This window comes from Colias croceus, chromosome 8 (assembly GCF_905220415.1).
Source record: "Colias croceus chromosome 8, ilColCroc2.1".
Classification (NCBI taxonomy): domain Eukaryota; kingdom Metazoa; phylum Arthropoda; class Insecta; order Lepidoptera; family Pieridae; genus Colias; species Colias croceus.
Window position 1 is genome coordinate 1,046,744 of NC_059544.1, and position 24,481 is coordinate 1,071,224.

Sequence of the window (24,481 nt, forward strand, 5' to 3'; positions counted from 1 at the left end):
AATAAATAAAATACTGTTAATAACATGATAATAATACATATACCTACTTAGAGTAAGCGTTTATTTATAAAGTTTTACTCGTAAAAATAGGAAAATGTAAAATATTTTTTTTATTACATGGCTTAAACTCAAATATTTTGTTACGTTAATTTATCTCGTTAGAGATGCACATTATGTAAGTACTATATTTATATATATTTTCATACTCACTTCACCAATCTGTGTAACACAATCGGCAATATAAGCATCAGACATTGTAGAGGTCCAAGTTAGCTTGAAAATTCCTGGTTGAACCTTTTTCTCACATGCCTGTAATTTATCAATAAAACGTTAATTAAAAGTCTCAAAATTTCAAATTCTCCCAAAAAATGAGTTAGATCAATACGACATGACATCCCGTCAATTGCCGCCAAATTCATAAATTATGTCAAAATATAGTTAACGTCAGGTACATTTTTTTCTGATATGGCAAGAAGGTTTAGTGTCAGTTTGTCAAACGTCAATTTAAAAACTGGTAAATATCAACAATACAAAGTTCTACATTTTTTATTTTAAAAACGAATTGTTTTTAAAAGTTTACATCACATTTACAATAGTCCCATGTATCCATTAATTAAAAAAGATGCCTGCAATGAATTTAGCAGACCCAGAACTAGAATTGATAGATCCTACGCCAAACGTTCATGCCTTGTTCATTCAATTTGATAAAGTATTCTTTTACACAAAATTGGCAAGCCGAGCTGTTGTGCGATGGAGTAAACGAATGTACTCCTGTGCGGGAATTTGTTCGTAAGTAGCTTGAATTTAAACAACACTATCACTACATAGTATAAAACAAAGTCGCTTTCTCTGTCCCTATGTCTCTTTGTATGCTTAAATCTTTAAAACTACGCAACGGATTTTGATGCGGTTTTTTTTAACAGATAGAGTGATTCAAGAGAAAGGTTTTAGTATATAATTTATTAGGTTTCAGACAAAGCGGGCGAAGCCGCGGGCGGTAAGCTAGTATAGAATAAAACAAACCATACACTTAACATATGCTTGCTTAAATCTTTAAATCTACGCTACGAATTTTATACGGATATTTTTAATAGATAGAATGATTCATGAGGAGGTGTTATGGACAAAAACAGAAGTTAGAAAATTGAAATAAATAAATAGGAATAATCATAATAATCCTCTAAATACATAGTTATAAGAACATGCCCTAAATACCTATATATTTTTATTAGATGATTAATCCAATTTTGTTTCGAATACAGATATGACAGAGGAGGGCTATGTGACATAGCATTAAGTGAACCCCTGTTGAAACTTAGACCAAGGAAAGATCTAGTGGAGACACTTCTACATGAGATGATACATGCATTCCTCTTCATCACATGCAAGGACCAGGACCGAGATGGCCATGGACCCAATTTCAAGGCCCATATGTACAGAATCAATCAAGCTGCGGGTTTGAATATCAGTATTTATCATGACTTTCATGATGAGGTAAGTTTTACATAATTCGGATAAAATTTAGAATATGGACCGTCGAGTTGGATATCGGCGATTTTATAGCGATAAGATAAGACTCTGAGAAGTAATTTTACGAAGTTTCAAGTTGCGCAGCCGCGTATTTTTTTTATAATAAAATAAACAAATTTGTATAATTTGTACTATTTTTCGTAATTGTGACGTTGACAGATGCTTGTCACTAGCAAATGATTCACTCATACAGCTTTTTAGTGATATTTTTATCACAATAATACTTTATAAAATACATAATTGTTAGTTATTTTAGTATTATTGTATATAAAAGAAGTCAAAATATGTTAAATTGGTAATTAATATTTAAAATTCATTAAAATAAGTATGTTTTATTATATTTCCTCTGAAATATAAACATATTGGATAATAATAACAATGCACAAAGTTAAATAAAGTATTTTAGTAGAGATAAAGAAATTACACAAAACACTAGTTTAGACATAGCCACATCAGCAATGTAGCTGCTCGGCTATTAATTAATAATTCAGTTCAATTACGTTTAGTTATAATTCAATTTATACAAAAGTAAATAATTCTAATAATATTAATACAATTATGGGTAAAATGTAACCCACATAAATCCATTACACAAAAGATGAGCAGTCACATAACCAAATCTGTCAACCCCGACTCCACGTGGTCCTTCCGCTCTTACCCCTAGAGTGTATTAAAAAATCCGGAAGCGCGGAGGGAGAGCAGCCCTCGCCCGCTGTAGCTAAGTGCAGGCACTGTACGAGCCGAAGCGGCTGAGGCTGGTCGCCGAAGGCGACCAAACAGCCGAAGCTGCGTAGGCGAGCTAGGTGCCTGTACTTAGTTACGCAAGGGTGATAGGGCTGCACTTCCCGCAGCGCTGGAGCAGAAGCAGAAGCAATATAGTGTAACAATTTGGTTATGGAGGGAGTTTGGGAATCGAGGGAAGGGAAAGGTTTATCCTCCCCTCCATTATTTGTCACTTTCGGCCCAATTATAACCTCAAACTTTGACCTTGAATATCTCAGGAACTACTGGTCTGCGCGGGGGGGGAGTGGTACCGAGGAGTTCCCCTCGACCCCCCCTCCCCTCCCCCACCCCTCCCCACCCCCGCATCGACGGTCCATATTCTAAATTTTTACCCATAATTCATACTGACCATGTAATTATAGTGATTACTTATAATTTTATTAAAATTATACTTATATAAGAAAATCCTTTTGAAGGGTGACTAGGTACTAAATTATAACTATCTATAGATATAATAAAATCGAATGGTAAATAATAAAATATGTATTATGACCACATGTTTTAACAATGAAATTTTAATTTAACCCTAGAAAGATAATCATATTGAGTAATACGGGAAAGATAGTCATGCGTCAAATTTACGCATGTTTTTTAGTTAGCTCTAAGTCGCGGTATATTGTTTTTTTTCTATAAATTGTAAGTTATTATATATTTACAGTTATGTTAGAATAATTAATATTACAAATAATTTATTTTTAATTATTTTTATACATATAAAAAAACGAAAACATTAAACGTCTGCTTTAAATCTACAATTCTTGTAACACGTATTATTTCTAATAAAAACTTATTTTTGGCTACAATTATCAGACTTTTTTATATCTTATATATATGTTGTACATATACTTATATAAAAAATAGTGAGAAACAAGTTTAGCACATATCAACGTATGCTCACGACATAATATAACGATGTTACATTTTTTGCAGGAGGAATTTGCCTTTCGTCATATTTCAGAAGGACAAATCGTATAGTAAATACGTTTTTTTTTACGGAAGGCCTCCTCAGTACTTTCTTACGATGTACCAGATACTTCATTTGGCAACAAATTGGAGATATTATCACGCAAATATCTTATCAAAGCTGGTGATTCTAAACACCCACGCATAAACAAAGAAGACGGTTCCATGCTTCTATATTTCATGTTTTTTTGACTCGGATGTTTTTGTGCTTTGATGTTAACATTGTGGCTATAAATTTAATATGCAATATCCAAGCAATTTTATTGATTCCATAAAATAAAGCCATTGGCCATCTCATTGTCTTACTACTATTGAACATCAGGGAACACATTCGGTCTAATGCATCTACTTCGCCTTTTGCTTGAATGTAATATATCATCTTTGCTTTGTACCTCATCGGGAAAAGCTTCTTCTGTGTCACTTTGCTCGTCATTTTCAATTTCGTGGTCCTCCTACTTCCCTATCGGTTTCTTCACAGGGACCCTCATCGCTTTGCATAAGAGCGGCTAGTATACAATATTCTTCCAATTTTCTATCCCCAATTGTTTTCTATATTTGCTTCAATATGTATAAAAATAAATATTCAAACTACCATAGAAGTCAAAATCTTAAAAGTCACGGTAAAGATAATCATGCGTAATTTTGACTCACGTAGTCGTTATATTTCAAAATTGGTTACTCTAACTTTATTGAGACGTATACCATAGGGTAGCTCTTAGTGACTTATGAAATGTCCTTTAAGCACAGTTATGGATTCGCGACATTTAAAAAGATAAAGCTATATTTCGAAAACGCAGGAGTCATTTTGACGCAGACTATCTTTCTAGGGTTAAGCTATTTACCTATTTGATATTGATAACCTTTATCTACACATTGATGTATAGGTTCAAACTTGCATCTTTGCTTATCGTAAAATCTAAAATCTAAATTAACCAGTTTATAATTTTTTCACAGATTTGCAAATAATAATATTTTAAATTTTTCTACATTTTCAGGTTAAATTATACCAAACTCATTGGTGGAGGTGTGATGGACCATGTCAGAACCAAAGGCCCCATTTTGGAATTGTTCGCAGACCAATGAACAGAGCACCTGGCCCATATGACTACTGGTGGAATGACCATAAAAGAAAATGTGGAGGAACATTTGTTAAAATTAAAGAACCTGAGAAACCGAATAAGAAAAAGGTAGCTAAACCAACTTCTAACAATGATATTACCAAATATATAAACAATAACAATAAAGCAATTATAGATAAAAATAAAACAAATAGTGTTGTTGCTAAACCAGTTCTTAAAGATTCCAATGTTATTAACCCAAAATCTAATTATATAAGTACACTAGATGTTTACAAGACAAATAATATTGTATTTAATCCGCAAGTACCGAAACCTGTTCCATTTAGTGGAAACGGCCACACAATTAGTGACCAAACAAAATCTAATGACTCCTCAAATGTATTACAAACTGTTCGAAATGTTTGGGCAAATAAAAGTATTAACATGTCTGTAACAGCTAGCACTGGTCCAAAACAACCACAAAAAAGGATTAGTACATCACCAAGTAAAGATAAAAATATACATTTACCACCTAAAAAAATAAAGAAAATTGATGATTATTTTAAAACTACTGCAACAAACATGTTAAAAGATTTATATGGTCAGGACTTTGATCTTACACAGTCAAAGAAAGATGAAAAACTGATTGCAGTTCCTGTTAAAACAGTGCCTGTTAATAATTTTGTTGGTAGCCTAAAAACAAGTGTAGTTGATAACTTAGTTGATTGTCCTATATGTAATGCTAAAGTAGGTAGTGATAAAATTAATAGACACTTAGATGAATGCCTAAGTACAGATGTTATAGAAGAATTAAGTCAAGAGACTGTTCAGAATGGAAACCTAACTGTGATATCTAATAATAGTCCTGATTATAAGAAAATAGAAAAAGATAGTGTAGCAAAACCGATAACTATTAAAGAAGAATGCATAGATTTAACAAATATATGGATAAAACCAGATGACAAAGAATATCCAATGTCTAAAATCAATGTAAAAAATAAAATCGAAGTCAAACCAGAAAATTACGACAAAATAAAAACAGAACAAGACAACAAAATAGATATAAAAATAGAACCTAGTAGTAGTAAAACAGCAGATGAACATATATGTCCATGTTGTGGGAATACAGTAACGAAAACAGTGGAAGAACACTTAGACGAATGTTTAGCATTTTTCGATAATAACACTACAATACCTGAAGAAGGTGCGTCTACGAGTTTTGCAAATGAAACCATAATAATCGATGATGATGATATACATGATGAAACATTACTTTTCAATGAAACGGGGACAAAAACGCCTTGCCCGTGTTGTATGAAGATGATTGAGATGGCCGAAATGAATAGACACCTGGATGTCTGTTTACTTAGAGATTAATTTTTTTGTTGAGACTTGCGTACTTATTATTTTGTGAATAGTGTTTTCCTCAATGTATCACCTATTATGTTTTATGTTATGTTTTCTTCAGTTAATGATTTTCCTTCAATAATTTCTATTTTTAACTCTATCACTCCTTAGTCGTTATTTTGTATAATTATAATTTATGATTACAAGTTGACAAGATTCGACGTGTTTATAATTTAGATTAGTTTGTAATTTATTTATATTTCTGTTGATTTTTCTTCTTTTTTTTTGAATTAATCTCTGAATATTGAATGAATGGATATTTGTTAAATTTGTTTAACTTTCTTACTGTTGATAATTATTAATTATATATTTATTTGATATTAGGGTTAGTAATTTATGTAATAAATAGCAGTTTAATTAAACATTTAAAGAATTTTTGAATGATATCATTTTTATAGAAATATAATCATTAAAACATTTTATATAGAAATCATCATGTAATAAGGAAAGTGACACATGTCACAACCATCTGGTTTGATCAGCTATTTAATTATGAGCCTAGCCCCTTTATTAAAGAGCGTCAATTTATTAAAAGAGACTAGTCTCTCAAGAGTCTAAGCTCCTAATTAAATTAGCTTAAAAGGATGACATATACATAGCAAGATTTCTAAATCACTACGTTTTTGTATTGTGTAATAAGACTTAATTACCGTGGTCAGTGGCTTGAACAGCAGGCGTTCATCTTCAGATAAAGAGTCTAAAATCTTGTTGTATCCCTTGACTACGGCTAGCACACTCTCGTACACGTAAAATACTGTCTTGCTCTTATTGTATACCTGGAATAAATTCAACTTGCGTAACTGAATGTAGTTACGAATTTCTTTAGAAAATTAATTTCTCTAGAAAAATTCGACGTACCTAAAATTTGATCACAATTCATTCTTAGAAAATTGCATCGAATCATTAACCTACTATAAAAAATAGACTCGCAATCGACTGTTAAAGGGTCGTTTAAATTTTCCGAACGGAACTGTATGAAACATTCAACTCAAAACTTACTTCATAAGAGTAATGTTTGAGGTAATAGACATTGTATACTGTCATGAGAAAACGCTGTCTAATAGACGAGTAGTCAGAGTTTCGCTTTGGACAAGTTTTGAGCGTTATTGTGAGTCTATTTATTTGTTGTATGTTTACATTCATTGTAATAAAGTAACAGAATAACTTACAGCATAAGCATGCAATGGGATATCCAACTTCAAGTTCTCCCAATGATGTGCTTCTTTACACAGTTCCAGAATGTTCCTAAAACATTGTGGACAATTTATTATTAAAGGGGCATTGTTAAGGCATTGTTAATGTCTTTTTGTTTAAAAAATACATACACATCTATATTGCATTCTAGAAGTCCAGGATTTTCAGCGCTTTTCCTCATTAGTGTCTTGTTCAGACCTGCTCCGCACTTTTCATCCAAGTTATGCTGAAATTATTCATACTACATGTGGTTTCAAAGAACTTCAGACTATTATTCATGAATAACAAAGTGTAACAAAAATTCGGTCAGTATGTAACAGGTGAGTAAGATTTTTTATTAAATGTGTTTTATTATGATGAAGTTGAATAAAGTGAAGAATATTTTACCGTCCAGGATATCCACAATTCTCTGATTGCGACGTCAATAGCACCCATGAGTCTATTGACGTGCATGATCACATCTTCAGAGTTGCTGCACGCCATCAACCAAACTGAAGCGTCCGTCATTACCTGGAGAGATTAGTCATTAGCCAATATAGTGAAATTTATAAAAATAATCATAGATCCAGGTTTTCTAGCTCCTAGTTCTCATTTATATTATACATAGTAATAATTTGAGTTATTTATTTAAGATACATATGTAGTTATATTGTCATAATATAACTACATATGTATCTTAAATGTTTAGATCACGATGCAAAAAAAAAACATTTCTTTTATTTTTTAGCGACCCTAATTATAAGATTAGAATTAATGAAGGGATTTATTCGATAGCTAATTCAATTTCAGTACTTCCAAGTTCCAACTAAGAACATTTCCTGATACCTTCTTCAAATACGCTAGTCTATTCTTCCTCATACGAAGTACAACTGCTCTGCCAGAAAACGAGGGCAAGTCGGACGGATACTGGCCGCGAGCTGATACCATATCCTTCTTAGCTTCTTGTACTTCGTCGCTGAACATGGCCCAGACCTGGTGAGAAATTCCTATTAACTGTTTTCTTTAATGTATACAACATTGATTTTTAGATAACCCATGTACTTCGTATATAAACAGAACAGATAGCATGTATTTCTTACTTCAGCAGTCTTTCTCTTGAAGATACGTCTCAGGCTTTTACGCTTCGAATAATTATGTAGCGAATATAGGGCGACAACAGCTTCTTCGACATGATTCACACCTTCAAACACTGTTTCTACTAGATTTTCTATAATGATCTGGAAATTATCAATAATACCATGTGTAAAATCATAAAATTCACAAATATCTTCCTAATTTTACATTCTTACCTCAATGTCTTTAATAACAGTTCTGAACTGAAGAACGTCGTCATACCACGAAGGTGCCTGAACATCTAAAATGGTATCAGCAACCGCTCTAACTTGATCCAATGCGTCATGGAACATGTGTTCTATTTGATCGCATTTTGCTTCAAATTGATCCCCACGAGCACCGGCAAACATTGGCTTATGAATAACTTCTAGTTCATCAATCCTGGAAACAGGAGAATCAATATAAAAAGAACCTTATCCTCGACATTTGATTTCTTATTGGATCAAGCCAGAAAATGCAAGAAATGATATTATATTATGTACCTTCCAAATATTATCATGCAGTTACAAACATCCAGCATGTCGAAACATCGCTGCACAAAGGAATCGATATAATTAAATATCGAGCCAGTATCCAACTCCCAAGTTCCAGGATTTACTTCGCTATGAGCTTCCGCCATCAGGTCATATATCTCCCTGTATCTTTTACAGCAATCTATACACTTGCTGAATTCGCCCAGGGCTTTTTTGGTTTGTCCATCAAAGAGATCCTCTAGTTTTATATAGTTCCGACAGAGAATTATAATTTGATTGCTCAAGGCTTTAAACAGATTTGTTATACGCGTTTCGCTATTGTAGTATGGGGACTCCATCCAGATAACTCGAAATAAGTTAATGATCTGCGGAATGTGATTGCATATTTCATCCGGGTCTTCAACACATTCCAGTATAGCACAGGGCTGTTTAATGACTTGAAGGAATTCTATATTGGATGTAGCTTCTTTAATCTTCTGGTTAATTTCATCACAGAGCGCTTGAAATTGATGAATGAAAGTGGAATGCGTTGTTACTAATATTTTCGTGATATGCTTTACTGCTGGGTTACGTAATTGATAGAGAAGAGCACTTAGGTTCTCATCTGCAACGTTATATTTATTTACATATAATTCATTTTATACAAAACTGAGTAAATTTTTGTTAAAAACAATTATAACATACGTCGGTACACCCAAAAGTCGTACTCATCACTTGGACATAAGAGCTCTTTTTGTGAAGCAACCGAAGACTGATCTTCGATGCAGGATTTTATCTGGTGTGTCCAATATACCACTACACCTTCCAGCCGCTTCACCAGTTCTCTGTCAGCGCTTGCTTTCTCAAAGGAGAGGTCTTGACCCTCTCGAGGTATGTATAAGACGGTAAGTCCAAGCATTTTATAGTACATGTCAGTTAGCTTAGCCAGAAATGTGTGTAGTTGGGAGCAGAACTCACTTTTGACACCTATATTAAATAATTGTTATTAGAAATTGCAGGGGCATAGTATTAAAAATCAGTAGAAAATGGACGAAATACAGATAAGTTTTATAGTTATTATCTGAGAGAAATTTCGACGAATATTACATTTATATTATTTACAAATACTCACTATCTGGCCAAGTTCTAATTGCAAAGAAGTATGGAGCGTACACGCACTCCAATATCTTAATCATATTCGATTCCACGGAATCGACAAACGTGCCGAAAACGATATCATCATGAAACGTTTCAGCCTTGAAAACGAAGTCAGGTTGTCTTATAAAATACATCAGATCATAGACAGGGGACAGAGGAATATCAGACGCGGCTTTTAGTTTGTCTCCTTTGAAGTAGATGCATAAAATAAGAGCTCGTGGTTCTGTGATCCAGTCTTCTATACCCGCTTTCGTTTCATCGTTCCAGTCTTCATCGCGTAGATCATAGAGTGTGGTTATATCCATTATGTAGGAGACCAGATTCTGAAGTTCTTCTGGCTCGTAAACTGGCTTGACTGGAAGCTGCGCTAGCTCACGCTCGAGCTGTGCCTGACGTTCGCGCTCTGTAATATTTTAATAATACTTTGCAAAAATTGTTTCGGGCAATTGCTTATAACATTGTTATGGATTAAATTTTAATCAATTTTAATAGTGTCTAATGTACATTTCTTTATCGTGTTTGTTTTTTTACAAGTTTAATATATTATTTCAATATCAACGTAAATTATGTACAGTGTACATAAAAATAATTCCTGCTTACATCAAAAACGGCTATGCCGATTTTAGTGATTATTATATTATTTTTTTAAATTGTCTCCATAACCGAAAAAACTTAACCTTTTGTAAACTAGATGGCGTTGTATACAGATACATTTAACATTGGATTGTATGCACAGAACCACTAAAAACAATTGTATGTGTATGATGTGATTTTATAGCTTTAGCAAACAATGAGAAGAATATGATGGGTATACAGTATGTAAGTTAATCAAGGATACTTTTCTTGTTAAAATAACTAAAACGTAACTAGCTATTAAGAGGCCTACACCACCGAAACTAGCGCCACCGAACATTTTATTTTTTTACTCCTTAACCAGATCAAATTTAAAAAATCTAGCTCGGTACTTTGCTAGTATATTACTTGTAGTATTTTTGGTATTACTTTTCACTATTCTAACTGTTCATTATTCTAGAGAACTTTTGATTACCGCCAAAAGTGGCCACTTTTGGCGGTAATCAAAAGTTCTCCTAATTTACCCAAATGCAAAATAATGAAAAGTAATACCAAAAATACTACAAGTAATATACTAGCAAAGTACCGAGCTAGATTTTTTAATTTTGATCTGGTTTAGGAGTAAAAAAATAAAATGTTGGGGGGGCGCTAGTTTCGGTGGTGTAGTCGCCTTAACTGGCTATCACGTCTAAACGACTGAACCGATTTTAATGAAATTTGGAATAGAGGTAAACTCAGGTACACTTAATCTTGAGAAAGAAACAAGCATTTTATTGTCTATAAAGTATGTCGCCGCAGTAACCAAGGAGCACGCGAGTGAAGTGGTGTGGCGGGCAGAACGGTAGTATACCTACCATATGCACCTGTAGTTGTTATTGAGTAGATATCTATATTTTTGGATTTGATTATTGGAGCGCATTTGTATAGTAATTAAGAGTCGAATTCAGTCAACCCACTACTTAGAGATAGACTTATAAACTATACAACAGACAACTCTATGAAGAGCTATAAATACAAATAATATTATGTATATTGTATTGCATTTCCGAATTATTAACTGATTCACAACTAATTACACCAACCTCTTTCCTCTTCAGAATTGTGACTTAAGTCATCGCTCCACGTCACTTTAACTCGCTTACGTTCCTCCATAGTTAACTTAAAACAGCTTAATTGTAACTTTTAAATTAATAAAAGCTTAAACTACAAATTAAACAACGCCATTTTATCAACTGCTAACAGTTGACTGCCGTTGAAAATCAAATAAAATAATTTTTTTATTCAGAGTTGTAAGTGGCCTGTCTTAAAAAAGTAATGTTGGAGAATTATTGATAAATCGTCGCTAAGTTACGTAATAATGCATCCGTACCTCTGTAAGTATTAATAATTACATTTTCAGATAAACTTTATGATAAATAGATAGGTAGTATTTGCATGGCTTTGGCATGAAGACCAAGAAGTTGTACCTACTAGATTTTTTACCATCGTTATCTTTTTAACGTTGCCAAAAATGACGTGACACAGCTATGACACATTATAGAGGCAAATGTACAAACTAAAAACCAAAGTATATTCAGTGATAGTGGTATAAGATATTCTCGATTGTTCTAGAACATTCTAGAATGTTCCACCATGTGGTCACATGGCGTGGAGCGGGCTCACACTCAGTAGGGACGGGCGGCAGAGGCTGGCGAGCGTGCTTCGCGTTTTGTTGATCTTGCAGCTGATTTTATCGCTTGTGATGGTGATATTCTGTTACAATGTGTCTGTTCGTGTTATGTCCTTGATGATGAATATACATAAGGTGTGGATTAAGTTTTACCATAAAAAATCTACTAGACCAATTTTTACAAATCAGCAGACATTACCATAGAAAGGTTTTTATCCCGTTTCAAACTACCGAAACCGGGACATGCTACTAGTCTACATGGTACCTATAATAAACATAATAATTCTATTTATAAAACAAAATCTATCTGACCCGCGGGCTTCTCCTCTGCAAAGCCTCAAGTAATCAAAGATCACGTACATATGCAACGGTGATATAATTTTTTAAATCGGTCCACCAGTTCCTGACTATAACAAACAAATTCTTCAGCTTTGTGTTATAAGTTTAGATACATTCCCAATCTCCACCCTTTCCTAACCGCCCAGTAAACATCTAGTTAGTACCCTTTTCGCCAATCCAGCTAACAGTGTACCTTCTCTACGGCCTCATCCTGCTTCAAGCATACAGTATGAAACTACACTACACCAGTGGGCTGCGGCTTATCACGTGGTTACTGCGCCGGCCACATTGGCATAGATCGACGACTGTCACTCGGCGGTGGATGGTCAGCGGGTGTCTGATGGCTGCTAACGGTGTGTTGGTGTATGCCGCGTGTAGGAGTACTATGAAGGTTAATCTTTCCTTATCCTTCCTATATTTTTATCTACTTTAACCTTAAATTTACTGCCTATATCCTATCCTGTAGCTATATCCTATCCTATCCTTACTGTTGTAGTTTAAGTAGGTGTGATAGATCTTATCTATCTAGGACGATAAAAACCCATGGAGGGTTGTCGCGTAAAAACCACAGGACAGTTCTTTGTATATTATGATATACATATTATGTATTTAACTAGATATAAGTTACATATTATGTAATATCGACATGATTTTAAAAGAGCAACTATGGAGTTTCTTGCCGATTCTTCTCCATAGATCACTGCTTTCCGAATCGGTGGTAAATGTTAAAATAATTATGTAATGACGATTCGAAAGTGCTACTAAATAGTAGTCTAATTGAATAAATGAATGTTTGAGTTTGAGTTTGAGTTTAGCTTTACTAAGTACGAGAGTAGGTATATTTGTTCATAGTCGTTTCACGATGTAATCGAACTATTTTAATGTCTCATTGAACTTACAGATTGTACCACAGATAAGCGAAAATAAAATATTTTCAAAACATTTTCAGTGTTTTCTTATAAGTCTATATGTAACCTAACCTAACCTTTTGACTTGATGATAATTATCTACTTTTAGGCTCTTATCAAAGAACTTTCCACATCCCTACGTGTTGGTATTTCTCAATATCTTACGGAGCCATATTGGAAAACTTTACTGGATACAATGCAGGTGATAAAATAACTAGTGCTTTTCATCTTGAATTTTCCGATAGCCCAAGTAGATTGTACTGGAGTGTTGGAATCGGTATTCAGATTTATATTAAGAGCCAGAATAAATGTTATACGGTATACCTAATACTACGGCCGCGTATTAATGCCTATTTAACTTGGCTTGGCCATATAGGTACCTACCTTATGAAAATTGTATGTAGGTAATCGTCTTACGAAAAAAATATACGCGAAAGATATCTGCATTCATATATTATGTATATGTGTATACAAGTAAAAATGTCTCACAGCTCAATCTTGCTTAGGTAAAAAAAAATTCTAGCATAAAATTGTGGAGTTATGTGGTATGTAACTATAGGTGGAGTTAAGTTGCTGTGGCGCTGATCAGCCAAGCGATTGGAATGAAATACCGTGGTTAAATATCGACTTTCTTAATGAATATTCGGACCTTGTTATGAAGTAAGTCATTTGTATGGGTATAAAGTGGGAACAGGGCTAAATAAAAGATGATACTCATTTAAAATCTGTTTTATTAATAACCAATTATAATACACATACATCATATATCTACTTATTTACTACCTAACTATATTTTATTGACTACCTTAGAATATCATTGCAATTCGGTGCCAACTTATTTGATTACATTGCAAAAATTATGGTTAGGTTAGCAGGCACCGACGGGAAGGTGCTACCACCGGTAACTCCGTACTCGTGCTGCTCGCCCGCCGTGCTGGCAGCGTGCTACCACGACCCCTTGCAGCAGGTGACGTATGCACTGATGATAGAGACAAAATTTAAGTTTTGTAGTAGGAGTGGTCAAAAAAAGCGTTTGTTTGCCGAGTATTTATCAGAAGTGAAACTTCTTTGGCAAAATTCAAAAATACCAAAATCTTCGCCTTACCTACTCCATAACGTGCGTGACGGTATTGTTATACGATTAAATCTTGAAATTTTACTCTCAATGCGCCCAAAGAAGTTTCACGTCAAAGTTATTTTAGCAGTAGATAAAGTATGTAACCTGATTTATTATATATTTTTCTTGTCTTTTATTTCATGCAATTTTGAGCCAAATTGATCCAGAAGTTTTTTGAATGAAAGGGTATTAAGACTGGATGAAGGCCTCAGTAGAAGTCGGCAAATCTGTAACATGACGGTTTACACACAGTGGGAGTGGCGCTGGGCGTGGCAGTCCCACTCGCCGCTAGCGGGCGCGTCGCTCCACGCGCGCGGCTGCGTGTCGGCCGTGCGCGAGCCGCTCGCACGCGCCGCGAGAGCGCTGCAGGCCTGCACCGCACTCGCTGTGGGGCTGCAGGTGCGTTTACGATATCCCACACTTCCTGTTGCTATCTAGTGATTGCCATGCTATAGTTAGCATTAGAGCTATTCATTGCATACCCATTTACAATTTTAATAGATATATGAAATGACATCGGAGTTTATAAAATTGACAAAATGAAGGATATGAAGGTACCTACTTTAAAGATATATTTGAATTTTAATCTACGCATGCTCGAACGTAGTCGCGGGCTCAGCTACTACAAAATAGGTACAATGACTACTTGAAAAGCTTCAAAACATAAAAGCCCCTCTTTTCTTTTTCATCGTATATCTACAAAATCATCGTATATCTACAAATCATCACATTCAGGTGGTGATAATGATAGTGACTCAGTTGATGCGCACGAGCGCCCGCGCGGCCGCGCTGAGCGGGGACGCGGCGGGCGCGGGGCGGGCTTCGCTGCTGTACGCCTCTCCGCCTTCAGAGCTTGTGGTTAGTTATAACCGGCATTATAGGATAACTTGTGTTCTATTAAATAAAAATAAAAAAAAACTTGTGTAGGTACTGTCGTGTGCATTGATATCGTGTGTAATACATAATTGTGTACTGTCGCGTTTAATAGATATAATACCTAGATATATATTTGTGTGTAAATTGTAATACCGACTTCAGTGCTAAATATTATCATTATCCTATTTTATTAATCAGTCGATGAATCTCAAAATTGATTGGAATAACTTTTATAAGTTAAGAGAATTACCATGAGGTACAGTGCGACACAAAAGAGATGAAAAAAAATGAGGGCGCCACCGTCGCTCATATAGCAACACTGATACTGCGACGCAAGCGATCTTGATACTATAGAATAAAAATCAAAATATTAAAAGTAATAAATACCGCGATTTAAAGTTGTTTCATTGATCATCGTGTAAATTTATGACAAAAATACATTAGTATTTTAAATAACCTACCTAGGTCAAATTTTACTTAAATGTATTTGGAATTAGTTTATAGAAATCGGTCAAGCCATTTAGACTGCAGAGGCGCACATAGAATCAAACATACGAACAAACAAACATACATACAGCTCAAACCTTAGGCTCAAACACATTACCCTCCTTCTGGGTCCGTCAGGTAAAAAAAAAAACAAGGTGATTTGAAAACTACATATTTTTATTTATTTTTTGTAGATATTCTCCTTCATTTTTACTCCATTGCTCCACTATCCTGCGTACTGTGCTTTCAGAAACCCCTATAACAAACGAATTAAGATGAATAAAATCAAATACATAGTGCATTTAACATTAACATATTTATTTAGTAGCTTAAAAATATTTTTTTTATGTCGGAGGCCAAGACTCACTTTGGGTCCCTGCGCCACTCTAGTGTAGTAAGTAAGGATTCATAGATAGTTGTATGAAAATAGTTATCACTATACTATTTAAGGCTGGTTGGATTGGATATAACTTCTTGACTCAAATTGTGCTGGTCGCACTATAAAAACTAGTTTTTGTTTACATACAAATAACCTCAAATTAAATTTCAAAAACGTTAATCGCCCTAGATACGTACATTAAACACTCGTCACTAATGGAATATTCTATTTTACGTAGTACTGAGCAAAAACAAATGGAATCTCACCGGTATAATCTGCTGTACGTTTTGAAACGTTTTCCAAATATTTTTCTCGTTTTTCAGCTTGAAATTATGAGAAACACCGAATTAAAACTTTATACATGGCATCACGGACACCGCTACGTTTAACCTTTTTCATGATTTCTCCTTTTTTGAGTAAATTTCTTGTTCAAAATTACAATTTTATCTTAAGAATTCTCAACTTCACCAAAAAAACAACAAATTTTTATTCAACTTGACAGCTGCATTGAAAATTTAGGGTTGCCAGATAATGAAAAAAAAATTAGTTCCAAATTAATTAATTTCATCTCTTTTATGTCGCACTGTACCTAGTATGTTTGTCTACCTATATTTTATCATTTTGTACCAATATGTAGGTAATATGTATTTAAACTTTGTCACTTAATATTGGGTAATCAATGAATTATCTACACTCAAAAGGCCATCCATGGGTTCGATTTCCGGCAAAGACTAGCTAATAAAAGTAGTACCTAAAAAAAGTTTCGATTGTACTGAGTATGTACAGAGATTCAAGCGCCATTTTTTAAAATAGATATGACATATAATTTTATTGTAAATATTGAATAAACTCAAAACAATAAGTTACTAATTTCAAAATATTTTATTTTTCGAGTATCGTCTTTATAATTTTACCACAGATTTGTTAACATACGTAGTAATAATACTACCTATTTTACTTAATATCGTTAGATGCAGGACTGCGAGATGCGTGCGCGCCGCAGACAAGTGCGCAGACTACGTTCTCGACTCAGCTATCCTTATTTATCTTAGTGAGTGTATCTAAAATTTTCCATATTTTTTTTAAATGTGTACAATACTTAATCAGTCTCTTTAGCTTTTAAATGACTATCAAGATTTGAACTTTCACATAAAACGAATTGTTTGACTAGGAGAAAAATTATGTGTAAAGAAACAGATCTATTACACAATTTCATATATTACTAAATTGATTTCTTGTTCCATGTTGTGTCATTTAAATCTAACCAAGTCTTAAGTCAGAAAACTATCTACTAATTCGATGCAATAATTTTAATGCAATAATTTTATTTAATAATTTTGTTTTCTCTCTCTTTCAGATTATCAGTGATCAGCAGAGAATATGTAAATATGTACAATTGTGTGTAAAAATGTAAATAAATAAAAAAACATATAATCAATGCAAGGCTTTATTGACTTTATAAACAGTCCTTACAATCTAATATTTAAGTAACAATGCGTGAATGCGAATAAGCCGTCGTATGATTTGTGCGGCGCCATCTTTAAATACAGATTATATAAATAATAAATATATTTTTTTTATAAAATAAATATATCGTTCGGTCCGGCGCGAGACACGAGCCCGCCGTCGCGTCCTGTCTTTTCATTTACGAACGTTACAAACATACAAAAACGTTTTATTTTATATACATGCGGCGGCGGGCTCCGTTGGCCTTAGCACCATGTGAATATGGAATGTCATTTCGCGCGCTCGGAAACCGCGTTTTCTTAAAAGCGGTTTGGAACGCGCATGCGCTGAACGACGAAGGCTTGCGTCATCGACTCGGGGTCATATAAAAATAATGATACACTTATATTGTATTTTTTTTATATTTAAATGGATGTCCTTTGAGAGGGGCAAAGGACATAATCAATGACAGTTTTGGCCTTCGAGAATTCAGCTCCATTCATAACCCCAATCGATCGTTATATGAGAAGGGCCCCAGAGGAGCGTAGGCTAACAGTTTAGACCTTACCAAATATTCGAATACAAGATATTTGTGATGTTATGAAGATCTTAATTATAAATAGGTATCTTACATTAATATCGTCAAATCCAGTTTCAATCACAAGTACAGTCAACGCCAAAAGTGTATTTGTATTTATTAAATTAAAATACATTTTCCACGTCGACATGTTTACAATTTTCAGGAGACAGAGTACAGTCGATATAAAAGTTATTTTAGTATTTCAAGTTTTTAATTTTGAAAACATACATTTCATAGTTTGATATTTACAAAATCGTTAAATTTCTATTTACAGGATAAGATTTCATTATTTTAAAAAAATAAGATTTTTACAGCGCTAAATTGTGATTCTCGTTCATCGCTGTAAGAATCTTATTTGAGTACATAATTTGGAATTAAATGCGCACTATCATAAAAAAGTACTTGAAGTATAGTAGTCCGAGAAAGTAACAGCAAAAGTCGCATAAACAGTTGCTAATAGATTTACATATCAGAGTCCGTGTATAGTTCCGTATATCCCACCACGCGTCGGAGTCTAGAAGTAGCAATAAATCTGAGTTCCGAGGATGTTACTACGTGGCGAGATTTACATTCATACACCCAACTAATCTGGGTAAATCGTATATCCGAGAAATTTATAAATTTGAAGTTTTACTTTAATATTTCTAGTGTAGGTGTTGGGTACCTCGCCCCATCGCGTAGGAATATTCCACAGGAAGCCTTCTCTGACATTGCAGTTATAGCACCCTATACGTTGGTGGCTACCTCCCCCCACATTGTAGCTGGGTACCTCCCACCCCCCACTTCCTATAGTCCCCCCTACAACGGCGGCGGTCCATGCGGGTACCGCAGCACGGGCTGCAGCGAGGGCTGCTGGCGGCAGTCGGACGCGGGCGCCAGCGCGGCTGCTCCGAGCAGCAGCAGCAGCAGCGCCTGGAACGGCAGCGAGGCCCGCGCCACGCGGCACACGAAGCGCAGCCCGCGACGGACCCGGGATAAGGACTCAGCGCCCGGAGCGCCCGCTCTGTGGGATAACACACGTTTATAGATACCGAATATAAAACTCAAAGGTGACTGATATAGTGATCTATCAACGCACAGCCCAAACCACTGGACGTATCGGGTTGAAATTTGGCATGCTGGTAGATGACATAACGTAGGCGTCCCCTAAGAAAGGATTTCCCGAAATTCTTGCGGGAACGGGGAAAAACGGGGATGCACGTACAAAGTCGTGGGCGGAAGCTAGTATATGATATAAATCATATCAGAATGATAGTCTATGTGACAACACACGTTTATAATGTATAAATTATATATCAGAATGTATGAATTATAATATCAGATTTAGCTAAACGATACGATTTATGCTGATGAGCTGGTTTTAATGATTTTGTTGAACAAAAATGCCATATAATTTGTAATACTGATAGCAAGGATATCATATTAATTAATATAAATTATTAATAATCCGGCAAATATGACAACATAATGAAAATGAAATAAAATCATAGACAAAAAGTGATAGAAAAGTATAAATAAAGACAGACATATAATTCTACAATATAATATAATAACCCAATAGCATACTTCACATTAAACAAATGAATTTAACTGTTGTGAACACACGACAAAAACGATGAATGGAGTAAAGTAAGTAGGAAATTTTTGAAAAGGAAACATAGCAGAACAGTGAAGAGTAAAGACTAACGCAAATTGAATCCGTTAAATACTTTTACTTAAAAATTTATTTTCAAACTATATTCACACAAGTACGATGGTAATTTTAACATAAGTTAGCTGCAATTAAGCTCCACGAAATATACTACGCAACTCAACTACGAAGTGACATGATGTCATATAGCAGTACAATTTCCAATATGAAAAATGACGGCGCTAAACGATCTTTATAGCGCTGTCATTTTTCGAAACTGGAAATAATACTGCTTTACAACATCATGGTATAAGAACAAGACGTGTTATATCCAAGGGACAAAGTAATGTTAAAGGCTGATTTACGCTACACCGTGTTGCGACCGGGCCGATATCAAACATATTATATACTTTTTGTATGAAGTGACTTCATGTCTGACGTTAAAATTTCTGTGGACATTGTATCATTATTTTGTTTCCCAGCACGGTGTAGCGTGAATAATGCTTTAGTGTACATTTGAAATTATTTGGCATTTGCAGTTATTTTTATATTAGGTGCAATACTCACTCGTCGGTGGTGAGTGGCGGCAGGCTGTAGGTCTGTTCCTCGTCACCCTCCATCAGCTAGGGGATTACAATAATACGTCAAAATACTGTGCCAAGCCTCTACTTGTGTGTAGTTGAAGCACTATTTGATAATAACGCCATCTAGTGTGGAGTTTTTGAACTAATTGGACATAATTGTCTGTGGTTTCTCAAATAGTACTCCAAATTTACCTAAACGTCTACTTTGGTTTCAAGACTAGTCCTACCTAGTTACTACTTGTTTCATTTCATAGATTAATTAATATTGAAACAAAAATAATTGATTTTTATGATTAAAATCTATTAAATTTATAACAATTTGAAGTGCAACTTGGCAAATTATTATCTTATAATCAAGTGTTTAAAGCTTGCTCACTTTACGGCCAATTGTCTGTGCTGTGTAGGCGTGAAAAGCGGGTCAGTTAAACTTCTTGTGGTTTTAATCTATATTTCAATGTTTAGGGAAATATATTGTAAAGAGACAAAATGTGTGAGCGTTAAATCAAATAAAAAAAAAACTAATTCTATATAGAATTCAATCAAAAAATGTATACCTATATTTTTGTCGTTGACTGTACTTATGTGACAAATTATAATTGATGAATTTTTGTTCTCTTCCTATACAAAACAAATAATTTAATATTGATTCAAGTGTATATAATTATACTATTTATTTTAACAAAATGTGTAGTAAAATTCAATTGCGCAATTATGTAAAGGTTGTGAAATAATAGTTTATTTTTTCGTATGATCGTACTATATGCAGTACTAATTATAGAGTAATTTTTACTTTGTTGTATAAAATGTGTGTGTGGCCTCATAATGTGTGTGCGAATGTGTGTTACTTGTTTAAACAATAGGTGTATGTGGCTGTGTGCACTTCAAGTGCATGTATGTTTGTGTGCTTGTGCTTTGTGTGTTATATCCGTGTTTCTGTGTACGTGTCTGTCAATTCATTTCTGAGTGTGTGTGTGTGTGTGTGTGTGTATTTGTTTATGTCTTTAGTCGTTTGTCTACGTATGTGTCTATGAGTGTGTATTTTTGTATGTGCATATTTTTATGTATATGTTTGTAGGTGCATATTTCTGTATCTATTTATCTATACTTGTCTTATTTGTGTGTCTATTTCATTATGTGTGTACTTCGTACACGTATGTTATAGGTACGTATGTTATCTTTATTTATCTGCCGATATGTATGTTTATTTATGGTATGTAATAACATGTGTCTGTCTGTCTGTCTGTCTGTGCATACCTGCGGCGCGAGTGTGTTTATTTATGTATGTATATCTGCTTTTGTCTGAATGTATGTTTATTTATTGTATGTAACATGTGTCTATCTGTCTGTGCATACCTGTGGTGCGAGTGTATTTCTTTATGTATGTATGAATATCCGATTGGTTTGAATGTATGTATGTTTATTTATGTGTTTGTCTTTCTGTCTGTCTGTATGTGCATACCTGCGGTGCGAGTGTAGCGGCAGCAGCAGCGAGCGCGGCTGGCGCGGCGCTGGGCCGGCTGGCGAGAGCTGCGCCCAGCTTCAGCGCGTACACGCCCGTCAGCTTGCGGAGCGATTGGAGGCGGAGACGGAGCTCGCCCAGCCTGAGGGTTTAAAGTCGAGATTTGTTGATTGCGATGTTATTGTTTTTGGGAATATGGTCTTGAATGCTTTATGTTTATATGAAGAAAACTTCTTTATTTCTACACTTTATAGAATACATTTTAATAAGTTAATATTATCATTTAAAAAAGTATCATAAAAAATACCGATTTGAAAAAAAAAGTTTTGTTATTTAAACAATTAAAACAATTTCTTTACATGTAATGACACGTCTAATAACAAATCTATTAGAATATAATAAAAAAAGAGTCGGCAAATAGCCAAATGTAAACTTCTTATTACACAATAAGAAGTTTACATTTGGCTATTTGCTTACAGCGCCCTATAAAGTGTTTTACTTTAGCGTAAAAAAAAAATTGTGTGCATGTATTAGTGTACACACGTAAGAATTCAAACTTCTTTATGACCTTATTATTCAAAAAATAATTTACTATATGAAACTTTACAGAAATACGTCGAATCACGCGTGATAGGGATAAGAAAAAGATGGCGCGTAACGAAAAAATGTAACACTAAATTTTTTTCCAACCCCGATAAAAAAGTTTCGCTTCAAAAACAAAGCTACACAACCATTGAGATAAACATATGGAGATGACACCGCCTACATTACTTATGTTCCGCTCAACATACGCCATATGGCGTAACTGCACGCTCATTTTTTATTTGTTTTAAAGTGAAACGCATCAAATATGCCTTCGTGTGTGTTACGATATTGCACAAATAATACGGAAAAGTGCAAAGGAATAACTTTCATCGGTAAGTACCTAACTAGATAATAATTTTTAAAACTTAGTTAGAGCAAAAAAATGGCGCACAGATTTTGTTTGTGGTGTCTCCTCCATACGAAGTAATATTATCTCAATGTACACAACACATACCGTGTGCACACATCCCTTGCGCTGCCCTCGAGCAGCTGCGCCGCGTCCCGCAGCGCGAGCACGCGCGGCTCCGCACGGCTCAGCTCGTCGCGCAGCTCGTTCGGCTACACAACACATACCGTGTGCACACATCCCGCGCGCTGCCCTCGAGCAGCTGCGCCGCGTCCCGCAGCGCGAGCACGCGCGGCTCCGCACGGCTCAGCTCGTCGCGCAGCTCGTTCGGCTACACAACACATACCGTGTGCACACATCCCGCGCGCTGCCCTCGAGCAGCTGCGCCGCGTCCCGCAGCGCGAGCACGCGCGGCTCCGCACGGCTCAGCTCGTCGCGCAGCTCGTTCGGCTACACAACACATACCGTGTGCACACATCCCGCGCGCTGCCCTCGAGCAGCTGCGCCGCGTCCCGCAGCGCGAGCACGCGCGGCTCCGCACGGCTCAGCTCGTCGCGCAGCTCGTTCGGCTACACAACACATACCGTGTGCACACATCCCGCGCGCTGCCCTCGAGCAGCTGCGCCGCGTCCCGCAGCGCGAGCACGCGCGGCTCCGCACGGCTCAGCTCGTCGCGCAGCTCGTTCGGCTACACAACACATACCGTGTGCACACATCCCGCGCGCTGCCCTCGAGCAGCTGCGCCGCGTCCCGCAGCGCGAGCACGCGCGGCTCCGCACGGCTCAGCTCGTCGCGCAGCTCGTTCGGCTACACAACACATACCGTGTGCACACATCCCGCGCGCTGCCCTCGAGCAGCTGCGCCGCGTCCCGCAGCGCGAGCACGCGCGGCTCCGCACGGCTCAGCTCGTCGCGCAGCTCGTTCGGCTACACAACACATACCGTGTGCACACATCCCGCGCGCTGCCCTCGAGCAGCTGCGCCGCGTCCCGCAGCGCGAGCACGCGCGGCTCCGCACGGCTCAGCTCGTCGCGCAGCTCGTTCGGCTACACAACACATACCGTGTGCACACATCCCGCGCGCTGCCCTCGAGCAGCTGCGCCGCGTCCCGCAGCGCGAGCACGCGCGGCTCCGCACGGCTCAGCTCGTCGCGCAGCTCGTTCGGCTACACAACACATACCGTGTGCACACATCCCGCGCGCTGCCCTCGAGCAGCTGCGCCGCGTCCCGCAGCGCGAGCACGCGCGGCTCCGCACGGCTCAGCTCGTCGCGCAGCTCGTTCGGCTACACAACACATACCGTGTGCACACATCCCGCGCGCTGCCCTCGAGCAGCTGCGCCGCGTCCCGCAGCGCGAGCACGCGCGGCTCCGCACGGCTCAGCTCGTCGCGCAGCTCGCTGAAGCGACGGAACTCACTGCGGAGCTCGTTTTCGGGGAGAGATAGACGTAGGGGCTCGCGTGATCGTACTACGCGTTCCGCTTCGCCTAGTTGGTTGACTAGGTCCACCACTGTAGGGAAATGGGTGTGTTAAGACTTGTATTTAAAAGAGGGGACGGAGGATATAGTTATGTTTAATTTGAATAAATATAGATTAAAATGATAAGTTAAAAAATCCTATCATTAATGTCTCGCTCATTCATCTTGCAATAATTTTCTTTGATGCTCTACTGGTTACACTAATTAGTGTGTTATTATTGCATGTGTTTATATTGTTCATTTACAATTCAATATAGTAAATGACGTGAATTTAAATAAAATAATATGTATTTAAAGGCTAAAATATAAACATCATTTCTCTGTCCTTATGTCCCTTTGTATGCTTAAATCTTTAAAACTACGCAACGG

General features: G+C 36.4%; 4 protein-coding genes and 3 long non-coding RNA genes across 7 annotated transcripts in view; 4 read left to right on the forward strand and 3 right to left on the reverse strand.

Annotated features, from left to right (window-relative positions):
* LOC123693630 (dynein axonemal heavy chain 2) overlaps positions 1-11,383 on the reverse strand; it is a 61,990-nt gene extending 50,607 nt beyond the window's left edge. The window contains exons 1-12 of the mRNA XM_045638816.1: positions 11,314-11,383; positions 9,633-10,061; positions 9,206-9,487; positions 8,531-9,125; positions 8,225-8,429; positions 8,015-8,152; positions 7,761-7,907; positions 7,323-7,445; positions 7,067-7,161; positions 6,911-6,986; positions 6,392-6,517; positions 211-309 (exon numbers count right to left, since the gene is read on the reverse strand). Coding sequence (XP_045494772.1) covers positions 211-309; positions 6,392-6,517; positions 6,911-6,986; positions 7,067-7,161; positions 7,323-7,445; positions 7,761-7,907; positions 8,015-8,152; positions 8,225-8,429; positions 8,531-9,125; positions 9,206-9,487; positions 9,633-10,061; positions 11,314-11,383 — 2,385 coding nt within the window. The remainder of the gene's footprint in view (positions 1-210; positions 310-6,391; positions 6,518-6,910; positions 6,987-7,066; positions 7,162-7,322; positions 7,446-7,760; positions 7,908-8,014; positions 8,153-8,224; positions 8,430-8,530; positions 9,126-9,205; positions 9,488-9,632; positions 10,062-11,313) is intronic.
* On the forward strand, positions 484-5,948 carry LOC123693664 (DNA-dependent metalloprotease dvc-1). The gene is made up of 3 exons (XM_045638853.1): positions 484-789; positions 1,263-1,494; positions 4,272-5,948. The coding sequence occupies exons 1-3, from the start codon at positions 623-625 to the stop codon at positions 5,709-5,711; spliced, it is 1,839 nt and encodes a 612-aa protein (XP_045494809.1). The 5' UTR covers positions 484-622; the 3' UTR covers positions 5,712-5,948.
* LOC123693677 lies at positions 2,844-3,525 on the forward strand. The gene is made up of 2 exons (XR_006751710.1): positions 2,844-3,080; positions 3,244-3,525. It is a non-coding gene; the product is annotated as an uncharacterized LOC123693677 (long non-coding RNA).
* Positions 11,384-11,957: 574 nt separating the features above from the next.
* On the forward strand, positions 11,958-15,116 carry LOC123693631 (photoreceptor outer segment membrane glycoprotein 2-like; the record flags this gene model as incomplete). Its single annotated transcript, XM_045638817.1, has 7 exons — positions 11,958-12,035; positions 12,421-12,630; positions 13,257-13,349; positions 13,707-13,807; positions 14,015-14,114; positions 14,517-14,663; positions 15,000-15,116. Coding segments are annotated over exons 1-7 (831 nt in total), but the record flags the coding sequence as incomplete, so codon positions are not given.
* A 9-nt stretch (positions 15,117-15,125) lies between these two features.
* On the forward strand, positions 15,126-17,410 carry LOC123693679. The gene is made up of 3 exons (XR_006751712.1): positions 15,126-15,396; positions 16,977-17,056; positions 17,363-17,410. It is a non-coding gene; the product is annotated as an uncharacterized LOC123693679 (long non-coding RNA).
* LOC123693678 lies at positions 15,786-16,590 on the reverse strand. Its single transcript, XR_006751711.1, has 2 exons — positions 16,272-16,590; positions 15,786-15,882 (listed from the first exon to the last, which is right to left on the reverse strand). It is a non-coding gene; the product is annotated as an uncharacterized LOC123693678 (long non-coding RNA).
* Positions 17,411-17,436: 26 nt separating the features above from the next.
* Positions 17,437-24,481, reverse strand: part of LOC123693675 (nesprin-1-like) — a 143,640-nt gene continuing 136,595 nt past the window's right edge. The window contains exons 50-53 of the mRNA XM_045638869.1: positions 23,934-24,144; positions 21,705-21,846; positions 20,229-20,284; positions 17,437-19,034 (exon numbers count right to left, since the gene is read on the reverse strand). Coding sequence (XP_045494825.1) covers positions 18,830-19,034; positions 20,229-20,284; positions 21,705-21,846; positions 23,934-24,144 — 614 coding nt within the window. The 3' untranslated portion in view covers positions 17,437-18,829. The remainder of the gene's footprint in view (positions 19,035-20,228; positions 20,285-21,704; positions 21,847-23,933; positions 24,145-24,481) is intronic.